The 13,827-nt window shown below is 46.7% G+C and overlaps 2 protein-coding genes across 2 annotated transcripts; one reads left to right on the top strand and one right to left on the bottom strand.

Moving 5' to 3' along the window:
• Positions 1 to 401: 401 nt before the first annotated feature.
• Positions 402 to 1,235, bottom strand: LRRC10 (leucine rich repeat containing 10; the record flags this gene model as incomplete). The annotated part of the gene is made up of 1 exon (XM_084306083.1): positions 402 to 1,235. The coding sequence occupies one exon, from the start codon at positions 1,233 to 1,235 to the stop codon at positions 402 to 404; it is 834 nt and encodes a 277-aa protein (XP_084162209.1).
• A 5,609-nt stretch (positions 1,236 to 6,844) lies between these two features.
• On the top strand, positions 6,845 to 13,805 carry LOC311219586 (cathepsin E-like; the record flags this gene model as incomplete). The annotated part of the gene is made up of 9 exons (XM_084302779.1): positions 6,845 to 6,900; positions 7,040 to 7,217; positions 8,817 to 8,934; positions 9,471 to 9,589; positions 9,765 to 9,964; positions 10,650 to 10,772; positions 11,443 to 11,587; positions 13,443 to 13,541; positions 13,626 to 13,805. 9 exons carry the CDS (start codon positions 6,845 to 6,847, stop codon positions 13,803 to 13,805), a joined length of 1,218 nt encoding a protein of 405 aa, XP_084158905.1.
• Positions 13,806 to 13,827: the final 22 nt, after the last annotated feature.

Here is a 13,827-nt window from a genome sequence, read left to right as displayed (position 1 = left end):
CCTTTCAAACAAGTCACTGAGACAAGTGCTGTGGGTTACTTTAAAGCTGCAGCTCCCAGCAGCGATCGTCACCGTGCATGGCGGCTTCCAGCTGGGCTCGGACACCTCAGCAAGGGGGAAGGAGGGAAGGCGAGCCCAAAGGGTTCCTGTGGGTGGAGATTAACTCACTGTGGGAAACATAAACCCTGCTGCCAGCTCTGAGCAGTCCTTGCAGAGGGGGAGAGGGAGAAGTCTTCGCTCTGGAGAGCGTGCAGAAGAGGGTGGCTGTAGAAGAGCGTTTTGCTCTGAACAGGTGCACCTACCCTGAGCCTTACCAGGCGGCACGATGCCCTCTCGAAGGGGAGAGCCTGGGCAGCGCCATGGGTGCTGCCACCTCTGCTGGTGGAGGCAGCTGAGCAGCATCACGACTCGGCTTCAGGCTCAGGCTTGTCAGTGAGAGGTGGCGATGGTCTCTCATCAAGCGTGATTTCTATCACCGCCCCAGACCGCTTGCGGGGCTCGGGGCTCTCCTCCGACCACCTCCCCACCCTGCGCACCCCTTTGGCCACTTTGGGCGCGTTCCTGCAGGGGTTGTGGTCATAGATCACCAGCTTCAGGCCGGGGAGGTGGGCCAGGCTGGGGAAGAAGCGGATGGCGTTGCGATCCACGTCGATCACCTCCAGGAAAGGCATGTGCAGGAGCACGGGGGGGAACTCGGACAGCAGGTTGCCCGAGAGCCAGATGGTGCGCAGCTCCTGCAGGCCCCGCAGCTGGGCGGGGAGCGTGCGCAGCGCGTTGGAGCCGGCGTGCAGGGTCTTGAGCAGGCTGAGCTCGCACACCACCTCGGGCAGGTGCTGCAGGCAGTTGGACTCGATCCAGAGGGTCTTGAGGTTCTGCAGGAGCCGGAGCTCGAGGGGCAGGCTGCAGAGCTTGTTGTTGCCCAGGTAGAGGATGCACAGCTGCTTCAGCGTGCACACCACCAGCGGCAGCGCCTTGAAGTTGTTGAAGTCCAGCGCCAGGATCTGGAGGTTCTGCAACTGCTCCAGCTCAGGAGGGAGGTGGTTCAGGTTGTTGTCGCTCAGGTACAGTTTGACCAGCTCCCTGAAGGAGCAGATGTGCAGAGGCAGCCTCCTCAGCTGTCTGCCGCTCAGATCCACCATCTTGTCCACTGGCATCTCCTCCAGGTCTTCCAGGAGGTACTTCTGGCACTCGTCGGAGGGCACAAAAGCAACTATGGCTTTCAGGCTGTTGCCCATCCTGGGACCTTCTTTGTGCAGAGACTGACGGGGCCGTGAGGGACGAGGCCAGCCTTGGTTTCCTGCTGCTGTGCACTGGCCTGCTGGTAACTCTGTCTTCCCAATATAAGGCTCTGTTTACATGGCACCAGGCATTAATCTCAAGGGCTCTGAAATGTTTCTGATAACTGAATGAGTGTTCAGTGATGGGGATTACGGACATGATGGCTGCGAGCGCAGGTCTCTCTCCCTGCCTCACACACACGCTCAGGCCCACTTGGCTCTCCCAGAAAACATCCCCATCTCCCCTCTTCCTGCATGTCAATTTTGCCTGAAACTCTTGCTTTGATGGAAATCCTGCTCCTCTTGGTTTGCTGTGGTTGCTCTGTCTGTGCAGCCAGTGCTGGTGGTGAGGATTGGCTGGAGAAAGCAAACACCTTAGAAGACCAAATTTTTAAACTAACAGGATTAGCTTTAATTAAACTTTCAGGGGAGATGTCAGCAGTAATCTAATTGTTGTTTAAAATACCTGTCAAGACTTGACCGACTTTCCAGACGAGTGACACTTTTATGGCTTTGCTTTGCAAGGTGCCAAATACATAATTTAACAGTGTTACTTGCCACCCAGTACTTATCTCAAACCTTTAACAGAAATACTTGGCAATCTGCTATCTTTAGCTGCTCCAGTATTTATGTTCCTAATTTAACCGTGTTTACTATAGCCTCCGGCACCCTTAACTGCGTAGGGCCTTCTTCATTAGATTGTGTTTTGCTTCTTGTCTGAATCCCAGTTTAATACACTCACTGTCACAGCTGGCCAAGGCTGCTCTTCTGACACCTTCCAACTGTGCTACTGCAATCCCCAGACTAAAACCTGATGAGAAACTGCCATGGATTTAATTACAGCCAGAATTGTCCCCAGTGACTGGAGAAAGGGAACCATCACTCCCAGTTTTATAAAGGGTAGAAAGGAGGATCCGGGGAACTACAGACTGGTGAGCCTCACCTCTGTGCCTGGGAAGGTCATGGAACAGATCCTCCTGGAAGCAGTGTCAAGGCACATGCAAGCCATGGAGGTGATCCGAGACAGCCAGCATGGCTTCACCAAGGGCAAATCCTGCCTGACCTAGCTGGTGGCCTTCTGTGATGAAGAGACGGTATCAGTCAATAAGGGCAGACTGACTGGTGTCATCTACCTGGACATCTGTAAGGCCTTTGACATGGTCCCACACAACATTCTTGTACCTAAATTGGAGAGATATGGATATGAAGGGTGGACCATTCAGTGGATAAGGAATTCGCCGGATGGCTGCACCCAGAGAGAAGGGGTCAAGGCTCTATGTCTGGGGGGAGGCCGGTGATGAACAGTGTCCCTCAGGAGTCTGTCTTGGGGCCAGTGCTGTTTATGTTTATGTCATTATCAATGACATAGACAGTGGGATTGAGTGCACCCTCAGCAGGTTTGCAGATGACACCAAGCTGAGTGGTGCAGTCAATACACCAGAAGGAAGGGATGCCATCCAAAGGGGCCTGAGCAGGCTGGAGAAGTGGGCCCATGTGAACCTAATGAGGTTCAACAAGGCCAAGTGCAAGGTGCTGCACCTGGGTTGGGGCAATCCCAGACATGAATAAAGGCTGGGAGAGGAACTCATTGAGAACAGCCCTGCAGAAAAGGACTTGGGGGTTGTAGGTGATGAAAAGCTCAATATGAGCCAGTAGTGTGTGCTTGCAGCCCACAAGGCCAGCTCCATCCTGGACTGCATCTACAGAGGGGTGACCAGCAGGGTGAGGGAGGGGATTGTCCCCCTCTGCACATGGAGTGTTGTGTCCAGGTGTGGGACCCCCAGCACAAGGTGGATGTGGACCTGTTAGAGTGAGCCCTTAGGAGGGCCATGAAAATGCTCAGAGGGCTGGAGCACCTCTCCTACAGAGACAGGCTGAGGTAGCTGAGGATGTTCATCCTAGAGAAGAAAAGGCTCCAGGGACACTTCATTGCAGCCTTTTTATACTTCAAAAAAGATATAAAAAAGATGGAGTGACTTTTTACGTGCACAGATAGTGGTAAGACAAGGGAGAACAGTTTTAAACTAAGAGGGGAGATTAGATTAGATTTTAGAAAGAAATTCTTTAGTTAGAGGGTGGCGAGGCCCTGGCACAGGCTTCCCAGAGCAGCTGTGGATGCCCCATCCCTGGAGATGCTCAAGGCCAGGCTGGATGGGGCTTTGGGCAACCTGGTCTGGGGGGAGGTGTCCCTGCCCATGGCAGGGGGTTGGAGCTGGGTGGGCTTTAAGGTCCCTTCCAACCCAAACCATTCTGTGGTTCTATGATTCTGTGAAATATGATGTTGCAAGTGGTAACTATTTAGATGTGACTATGCTGTGTGAGCTGTTCTCCTTACTCTTGGCAAGACACGTGCCATTCAGGTAAGGAACGTTTTTGTTTCTTCAGAGCAACCTTCTCACCTCTTGTATTGCGACCTCTTGTGCTGCTGTTGATTTAAGCTTTCTTGTGGGTTGTCCCACAAGTGTGTCAGCCATGGCTATGTCATGGTCTTTGGATTTGAAAGCTGGCAGTGCTTAATGTTGAAGCAGCCTTTCTGGCAGCTGGCTGTTATCTTTGGTATCTGCAGCTTATTGCTGCCATTTGTCCACACTTACTATAACTTAGGGAGGATATTTTCTTCAAGCAATCTGCAGTCACTTTCCAGGGGTGCTGCACAGTCAAAATACATGGTATTCTTGGAACAACAAAATGCAGAACAAACAGAAGATTGAGAAAAAAGACAATATCAAACAGTTAAGGTGGCCTCATGATCTCTGGTCAAATCTGATGATGCAGAGCTCGCCAATCACTCACTTTTAAATGTAAAACAGCTCTTAAATATGAATTGGGTACAAGCTGTAGGATGTTTTCTAGTATGTGTGCCATGCAGATGTGATGGCGTGAAGCGTACGGACGATTTACAGGGGGAGGAGAGCGACAGAGAGGGCAGGTGGGGACCAGCGTAGCAGTGGGATGGAGAACAGCGAGCACTGCAACCTGAGGCCTGTAAAACAGCACAGGGAAGCTGGGCAGCGCGTCAAGCCTGGAGAATAAGGACACGTTGCAGCAAGTTGCCTTGCTGTGGAAGGGTGGTGTTGAAAATCCTCTCACTACGGGGGTGGGAGGTGCTGCCCAGCTCTGAGTGCCCATCTGCAGCCAGCAGGCCTCACTGCTCCAGCACTGTGCTCCTGCAGAGGCCTGCCATGGGGCACGTCCCACGTCAGCTTTTCGCAGGGCCTCCTTCCCCAGGCAGTTACCCCGGGATGTGCTCTCACTTCAGAGAACAGTCTTATGGCCCTCAGCTGGATTTTGGCTTTTCTGCCATTCCTAAGAGGCCACGGTGCCTGCTGAAGAAGGCTGCCTGCTCTGCTGCAGGTGTGGAGGAGCAAATGCACGTGGCAGAAATAAAAAGGGCTGAATGATAAAATTTACACCCCCAACAAAGACAAATCCCTTCAGATATTCTGCTGATCACAACAGCATAAAACTCTAGGTAAAAGGATGTTAATAATGTAGTTTAGATATATTTTTCTTAATAACCCCTATATAGAGAAACAACTTTGCAATATACCTTATGTCTATAAACACACATATATATGTTTTGTTTTGTTTTCCTACTTGAATTATTTCTACTGAATGAACCTTTTAAGCTCTGGGAAGTTATTTCTTAGGTATCCTCTGCATTGTTGTTTAATCATTATTCCAGTTTATCAAAAAAAGTCACGATGACCTTTTGTTGCTGCATTTTGTACCTCTGTTGGCTAAATGAAAGCCTGTTTGGAACACGCTGTGAGATCAGTGTACTTGGGGAAAAATAACCTTCATGTTGTGGGATAATAAAGGCCTACATTTGCAATAAAATGAACACTCTTGATCCTTCTGAGAATTAGTGACTTTGTGGAGGACATGAGGCAGAGACAGTCCCCTCTGCAGACCCAGAGCAGTATTTTGAAAGTCACTTCATGTCTTCAGAGTCACTCTTAATGCCCTACAACACGAGTATTAATGACTTCCCAGAAGCATTTGTGGCATTTGAGGAAAAGTTCAAGCGATAAAGGCGCTCAGCACAGACGTTGCCTTGCTCTTGTCAAAGTGACAGTGCCGTACCAGAGGGCACGACATCAGCTCTGCTTCACAGAGGGGTTTCTGTGGGTTTCTTCAGAAATGCTGCTGCTTTCTGAAGGCTCACTGATGGCCACATCTCTTGCTCTGTGCAGATCTTCACTCACTTTTCTCATTTGAAAGACGAAGGTCCCGTAGCCCAGTGGCTGGGATGGCTGCTGGACAGAAAGCACAGCTGTTTGTTGAAAAATTTTGTAAAATGGCTAAGTCCAGAAACAACAGAGGACCCTGATCAAAGCTAGACACTTCGGAAACATCAAATATAAATCAATATAAAAGTTGTGTGTTACTACTGCATTTTTGAGATTTTTTTTTCTTTTTATTTTATACCAAATATTAGAATAAAAATCTTTCTGCTTTCTCAGAGCCAAAGCCCTGCACACAGCTGTGGGGCTATGCCCAGCTCAGCCTTTGCTGAGAATGTCTTTTGTAGCCCTTACAATTTTGGAGGTAAGTTTGAAAAAGCAAAACATGTATTTTAAAATCCATAGGAACTAACAAAGTGAGATCTACATTTATTAATTTTAAGGCTCTCATGCCTCTCTTTTGTCAATTTGACATAGTAAGTCAAGGGGCTTGAAGGAACAATGTTTTAAAAATGTCTTTATTATCTGCTAAGAATTACTTGATAGGCTAACGGGCTTTGCTTTGCCACCTGTCAGCTCAGTCTCTTTTTGACACCATTACTTTTCTGACAGCCTGACATGAACCCAGATGCCAGGCAGGGGTGGGAACGGTGAACCTCAGGAAACTCTTGGGTAAATCGACCCGAGCGAGTGCTTCCAAACATCCTGCTGAAACGTGCACAGCAGAGCCTCAGCTAGAATCAGCTTTAGCAGCTGTGTGATGGGAGAAAAACACTGGCTGTTTATTATTGTGTGTTGCAGGCTGTCATCTTTTTTACTTAGAAGAAGTTTTTTGTTATTTTTTTGGGTGGTAATCACACTTAGTTCAGACCAGAACTCACACATAAACGGAGAATTAATCTTCAGTTGTTAGGGGTTGGCTTGTTACAACCGGACCAAATGTCCATGTGCTCAGTCCTGTTGAAATGTCTCCATGTAAAAGTGAAACACATATATATTTTGTCCTCTTTCTATGCCTTGGACACTCCTGGGATACTAAAGCATCACTAAAGCAAGCTTGAAAAGCAGCTTACACTATTTCCCATGCTAGCAGGGGCCAAACTTCCCCTGTTTATTATATTTATGTGAAAGAAACTAATGATTGTTAGCGAAATGTATTTTTGGTCTAGACTGTGCCCTGGTTATCAGTGCCCAGCTTCGCTGAGCACCAATATTTACACAATCCAGCAGTCGCTCTGAGAACAAATTCATCAACTTGCTGCCAAAGCTATGACCTCCTGTAATTGATTGACCTGGCGAACAGCCCTCTGCTAGCGATGAGGTATAAAAAAGAGAATTCCAAGTAAATGAGTGTCATTGGACTCGGAGCCAGCTGAAGACATGAGGGTGATACTGCTGGCGGTGGTTTACATCCCCTTTGTCGTGGCCGTGGAACGGTAAGAGCTTGCGCCTCGTGTCTCAGGTGGCTGCCCGGGGTGACCCAAGGTCTCTGAAAAGATACTGAAGAAAAATAGTGTATGAGAACTCTAGAAAGGAGATCCAGTTAGACTTTGTGTATTTCTTTTATTTGCATAGAGTCCCGCTCATTCGATTCAAATCTATCAAGAAACAACTTAAAGAAAAGGGAGAATTAGAAGAATTCTGGCGGGATCACCACCCCGATATTTTTGCTCGGAGGTACCTGCATTGCTTCCCTGCAGATATTACTCTATCGGTAGGAACCGCTTCAGAAAGGCTGTATGATTACATGAATGTAAGTATGGTTATGGTAATGCAATCATACGAACTCTGTTCTGTTAAGGCAGATTTTTTTCCCCCAGCACATTTGAAATCAAGGCTCTCAAAGAAATTATAAAACTTGAGATGGGAGGCTCATTTTAAATCCTAGACCATCAAAAAATAGCGTACTACTTTGCAAAATACAAAATAGGTAGATCTAGGTTAGCATGGGACCTGAGCAGAAAGCTGATGTAATCTAGCAGTGGTTGTCCTCTGCCGAGTTTAATCTTTGAATAGATCTCTATTGGTCTCCAGCGGGTCTCCAAACAAATGTGGAAGGTTTCCCTCTAACAGTCTTAGTTCAGGATTGGGTTTTTAGTAGGAGAATCTGATTTAGCTGCATTCTATTTATCAGAAACTTGGATCTTTTCATTTTATAAAATATCCCCCAAATCTCATTTATTTGATCACATGGAGCCATAAATCAGTGATAACAAAGACCCAAGTAGAGATTTTATTGTTCTGCTTTATCTTCTCAGCTTAATATATGTTAAGGATTTGAGACCGACCTAGATCTCTACACTGAGAAAAGAAAGACATGAGTTTCTTTGGATCTCACACAGGCAAGTCAATAGGTCAACCATTTTGTAAGCTGTCTTTCCTGGCTTTAACATTTTGTCCATTTGTCCATCCTGTGGACAGTGACGGGAAGGCAAAATATTTAGAAAGAACTTTCTGACACTTGAGGCTCATTAATAAATAAGTCACGATGACCTAGAGATACAAGTGAAGAAGAACGAAGGAGACTAACAAATTTCAGCCTGTTCTTAGACTTGTCAAAGAGGGATTAAATATCAAAATAACAGAACAAAATCCACTTCCCCAGCATATCGAGCTAGCATCAGTAACAGTTTTGTGTGGGATGTTTGTCTTTTGTTGTTTTTTTTTTTGACCAAAGTGACATAGTGCTGTTTTACTTAACAGATTAATCAATAAATGTTTGATATAGTGAGGAATAGCATCCTGCTCTATAGCTGGATATTCTGTTACACATGCTTGCATTATGGTTATCTCATTCATGTAAACTCTGGGGTCAGAAACTATATTCAGTGTATTAATTAACAAGCATGCACTTGAAGATACATATTCAAATATTTGTATCGCTACAAACGACTTGGCACTGGGTAGTGCTTTTCTATCTCCCTATGAATTCCAGAAATGCTTCTTCCTAAAAATAGGTCTCTTAACGCTGAAGTGCTCTTTCATGGCCAGATATGGGCACTTAGACACTTGCAGGCTGGATGTTGATAAGCTCGTCACTTCAGCATTCACGTGTCCACAGATTATCTTCAGCTGATGTCCAAGGGCGGTCAGTGGTTCCTTTATCCTCTGGATGAACTTTGCTCACTACATCAGATCCAGTCTGTGGAATAGAGTTCATTTTTCACTTGAAAAGTGAAAGCCAGAGCCAGAAATGATTTCCCTCCTGGCAGAGGTGGTGTGTACTCGCGTTTAGCTGAACTTGCACTGCAGAGCTCAAGGAGGTGCTGCACCGTGTGCCAGGGCCCGCCTGCTCCTCAGCAGCAGCAGCTGGGGGGACAGAGTGGGGCTGACCACTTTGTCCCCCCCCCAGGCGCAGTATTATGGAGTTGTGAGCGTGGGCACGCCGCCTCAGAGGTTCACCGTGGTGTTTGACACCGGCTCGTCCAATTTTTGGGTCCCTTCCGCCTATTGCATCAGCGAAGCGTGCAGTAAGAAAACCTTTTACCATCCCTTGCGCTCCTCGTGTCCTGGGTAGATTGGCCACAGCCAAGCACAGACCTAACTGGCAATCCATTTACTTGTTTTCCTATTTGTGCCACCCGTGAGCAAAATTTGGAAAAAATCCAAAAGGTTGTGCTCTGAAATTGTCAGGAGTTTGGGAGGGGAGGATCTGGGACAGCTCCGAAGGCTGCCCTCGCCCCGCCAGCTTGCTCCTGTGCTGCTGCTGTCCGGCCTCCCTCTGCACCACACGTTAAAGGTGTGAAAATAAATGGGGGAGAGGAAGAGAGAGCTGCAGGAAAGTGAAGTTTTGTTTGGATTTCCTGCTTCCATTTAAAAGCCAAAATAAAAAAAAGATAACCACCCAAACAAGGTATTCTGTTTGTCTGCGGGGGGACAGGTGCCTCTGTCGATGGCTTCCTTATAAAAAAGCCAAATCTGCCTCGCCTGCATCTCGGCCAGTTCTGTACAGGGGAGTGGGTCCAGGACCTTCCCTCGGGGCACAGGTATCGTCTGTTCTGTGCAGGGGTGCACCAGAAATTCAAGTCCTTTCTGTCGGACTCGTATGAGCACGGCGGGGAAGCCTTCTCCTTGCAGTACGGCACCGGAGAGCTGCTGGGCATCGCTGCCAAGGACACGCTGCAGGTGAGCATCCAGCCAGGAGGGGTGCCAGCCAGCACAGCAACACCGGGCTGCTCAGGCTCTCTGCACTGCCTATAATAAACGTACTGAATTAATCAAAATGGTTCTGAAACGTGTCTAATTTCTTGGAACTGATGGTGCCCTTACTTCCACTTGTTCTTTTTTTCATGCTGGACAGATCAGTAACATCTCCATCAAGGGGCAGGACTTTGGCGAGTCCGTGTTTGAGCCAGGAACAACCTTTGCCCTTGCCCACTTCGATGGTGTGCTGGGCTTGGGATACCCCTCCTTAGCAGTGGGCAATGCTCTGCCCGTGTTTGACAGCATCATGAACCAGAAGCTGGTGGAGGAGCCGGTCTTCTCCTTCTATCTGAAAAGGTCAGTCTTACAAGTGACAGTGCCCAACACGAAGCAAAAGTACTTGGGTTGTTGATGGAGACAACAGTGCAGCTGTATAGATCTTCCATTCCAGGAAGTAATTTCCCCTATTTTCCTCTTTATTTATTTATTTATTTATGTTCCAATTTTCCTCTGGAAAAAAAAAAAAAAAAAAAAAAGAATGAAAGAGAAAACTCTGTTGGGAGGGGATCGTCAATTTTTGGACAGATAGTTCTTGCTGGAGCTGGCCATAGACAAAAGAAAAGTTCCCAGCTCAGACTTGCAGGAGTCCTGAGCTGCTGGAGGTTTCCTTATTGCCAGTGGAGATGAAGAGAAATGCAGTGCTACACCCAAGTGGCCACATTTCAGAAGAGAAGTGTTCCCTAATCTGAACCTAGCTGTAACTCCACCAATTTATCTGGAGTTTATTCTGAGGTGAGAGCAGTAACTGGCTCAACCTGCTCCTAGTGCCTGCCTTCAGCCCTTGGCAGCCTGCAGTAACTGTTTTGAGATTGCTTGGAGGCTCCGACTGGGATCTATTCAGTCATAATCCAGAAATAATCAGGTTCAGACATCCATATCTGAATTTAGAAAGGTCTGTGGTTTGTCCTTTGCTTTCTAAGTGTAATCTTGTCGGTGTACGCTGACATACTGCCATGTCTCTGCTAACGTGTTCTGCTTCCAGAGGAGATGACACTGAGAACGGCGGTGAGCTGATCCTGGGGGGGATAGACCACTCCCTCTACAAAGGCTCGATTCACTGGGTCCCAGTCACCGAGAAAAGCTACTGGCAAATACATCTTAACAAGTATGTATGTATGTGTGAAATATGTGGTGAAATTCACCTTCCCAGGTAAAGCATGTGGAGGCAAAACCACCCAGCAATACAGATGCAGGAGGACTTGGCTGCAGTCTTTCACCTTTGAGGCCCTCAAAGAGGGGGCTTGCCAGGGTGGGTCTGAGGATTACCAGCTCTCCAAATCTGCTGTGACGTGGGTAGCTGGTTTCTGGGAGAGCAATTTTAAATGTTTTAAAATGATTCACCGATGTCCAAATTGACTCTTGGTGGACTATTCAGTGAAGTGGCGAATCAGGGAACTGAATCCAGTTCCAGGTCCTGTTCTAATCTTTCCTCTTAACCTTGGTCAAAGCAGTCGGTGTCCCCTTTGTTTGTGCCTCATAAAAACCACGAGGATACACACCTCATCTTGGGTGGGGACAAGTTTGTCAGCAGGCAGCAGGTTGGGGCTGCAGGAATCCAGAGAGAGAGAAGTGGGCCCACAAATGAGAAGTCTTCCTAATGCTGCTTCCTTTCATTACTTTTCCTTTAAAGACATTCTTGACTTTTAAGATTGGGAAGTCTTGGTAACTGGTTTTAACTGCAGGCTGTACTTCAGCAGGCAATGACGTGTTGCTTCAGTCACAGTGTGACAGTCACGATTTGTTTAAAGATGCTTTTTTTTTTTTTTCACTTGCAGTATCAAAATCCAGGGCCGGGTGGCATTTTGCTCCCACGGTTGTGAAGCCATCGTTGATTCAGGCACTTCTCTCATCACCGGCCCCTCTTCACAAATCAGGAAACTCCAGGAGTATATTGGGGCAAGTCCGTCACATACTGGAGAGGTAAGCACTATGCAGCCAGAAAACAGACAGAGAAGAAGAGAAACTGGTATTTGGTGCAAAGAGCTTATAGGGTGGAAAATAACTGAAGCAATGGATCAGAAAAGTCAGAAAAGACCCACACCTGCAGTCCTTGGCTCCCCACACCCCTTCCTGGGGGTGTTGCATGAGCTGAGGTGCTCGAGGTGGGGCTGGTCATCAGGGATGTCTCTGTGCTGCCCTTCGTATCCTCTTGGTGTTAATTTTCCAATCCCTGGCAATACCTGAAGCACTGAGATAATGAGCCTGAGATGACTAAACTGACCCATCTCCAGGGAGGGGACAGCTTATTTTTGCAGTGCATTATTGCTGGTCTTTTGCTGACTCCCACAGCTAATACTACCTTACCGTGGCTCCAGGATGTGCAGTTCTTGTTAACTTTGCTGACTCAAAATTGTACTTTGGAGAAAATTAAGAGTGTTACTTTTGCCCAGTGATCCAGGCAAAGATCAGAGAGAAAGTAAGCTTTTAATCTGCCTCCCTTTGAAAGAGGAAGACCTGGAATTACTTCAGTGTAACTTATGAGGCTTCTGACTCCTTTTTCAATTAAATGTTACATTTTGTTTCCATTCAAATTTTCAGATGCATGTTGAACAGTTTGTTTTGATAACAAGTTATAATTGTACATACTCATGGATATAGATAAAATACGTATTTCCAAAGTAGTTATATTAATATAATATAAAAAAGAAACAGGTCCTTTCTGTATACAGTTATCTACTCCAATGCTGAAGTAGTAGCACTCAGCTGGCATCTCAGATTCTGCAAAAAGGAACCCGAAAGCAATACTTTATGTGACTGTTTTTGTGGCAACGACAGACAGGCTAAGTATACTGGCTCAAATGTATCCTGGTGTAAGTGGGTGCATCTGTCAATGATTTTACCAGAACTTTTATCTCTTTCCAGCAAGGATTAATTTGCTCTGGATGTACTAGCTATGTAAATGAATTATGTCTTGCTTTTCATATCCTTCAAACCATTATATTGGCTCCGTTACCCTTATCCTGTGTATCCCATGGTTTCTTTTGTTCTAATGGTATGACACCTGCTAGGTATACAAAAGATTTTGGTCTCAGTTTTCATTAAGCAGACTTAACAACAAAAATAAAAGTAGACTCTTCCTTATAGGAAGCCCCTAAAACAAGGACTTTAAACTATACAGTTTGCAGCAAAGATCCCTCTGGGGCTTGGAGCATTCTGCAGTGCCAGTTGTTTCATAAAATAGCTAGAGAGGCCAGGAAACAATCTGCTGTGTTACTGTAAGTGAATGTATTATTTATAGAAATTAATGGACATGTCAGAGTTTAATTCTTCTTATTCTGTTCTTTAAATCTCACTCCAGGGCACAGTAAAGTATAAAGTCCTGTGTTCCTCATAGGCTTTTTGGATAGGTCTTTTTTTTTCCCTAAAACTATGATGTTACTGGAGAGAGTACATGGGATCCAGTCCCAGCCAGGGCATTGGAGGAGTTTTGCTCAGCAGACCTTGCTTATTTCTTCTTCACTGGGGCTCACCAGCTTGGTTTTGCTTTCAAATTGTAAGGGAGAACATCAGAGTATCCCTTTACCCCTCTGGAGCCTGCAATGATTTTCATCTTCCCTAAGTCCCCAGGGCACTGGGACAGGTGATCTGGGCTGATAGACTGGTTTGACCCAGTGTGAGACCTGCAAAGCTGGAGGGCAGTGTTGGGCTGTAAGTCAGACTGATGTTGTTTCTCTGTGGTAAATTCACTATCGGCTGCAGCAAAAAGCTCGAATGCAAAAGACAGTGTCTCATAAAAGTCAAACCAATCGCATGTCAACCAGTGCATTCCTCACAGTATCTTGTAGACTGCAGAAGACTGTCCAGCTTGCCCCACATCAGCTTCACCATCGGGCACCACGAGTACAAGCTGACAGCAGAGCAATACGTCGTGAAGGTGCGTATCCTCCCAGCTCCTGGCTCCCAGCTCCCGAGCCGGGGCTGGAAGAGACACTGCAAGGAAATGTGCTTTCCCTTCCAGGAGTCCATCGATGACCAAACCTTCTGCATGAGTGGCTTTCAGTCTCTTGACATCACCACTCGCTCTGGCCCGCTCTGGATTTTAGGAGATGTCTTTATGTCTGCCTTTTACTGCATTTTTGACCGCGGGAATGACAGAGTCGGATTTGCAAAAGCTGCTCATAGGAATGATTATTACTGAGTTACAACTGCATTTATTCTGC

The sequence above is a fragment of the Netta rufina genome (genome assembly GCF_964035555.1).
Source record: "Netta rufina genome assembly, chromosome: 1".
Taxonomy (NCBI): Eukaryota; Metazoa; Chordata; class Aves; order Anseriformes; family Anatidae; genus Netta; species Netta rufina.
This window is presented reverse-complemented; position numbering and strand designations above follow the sequence as displayed.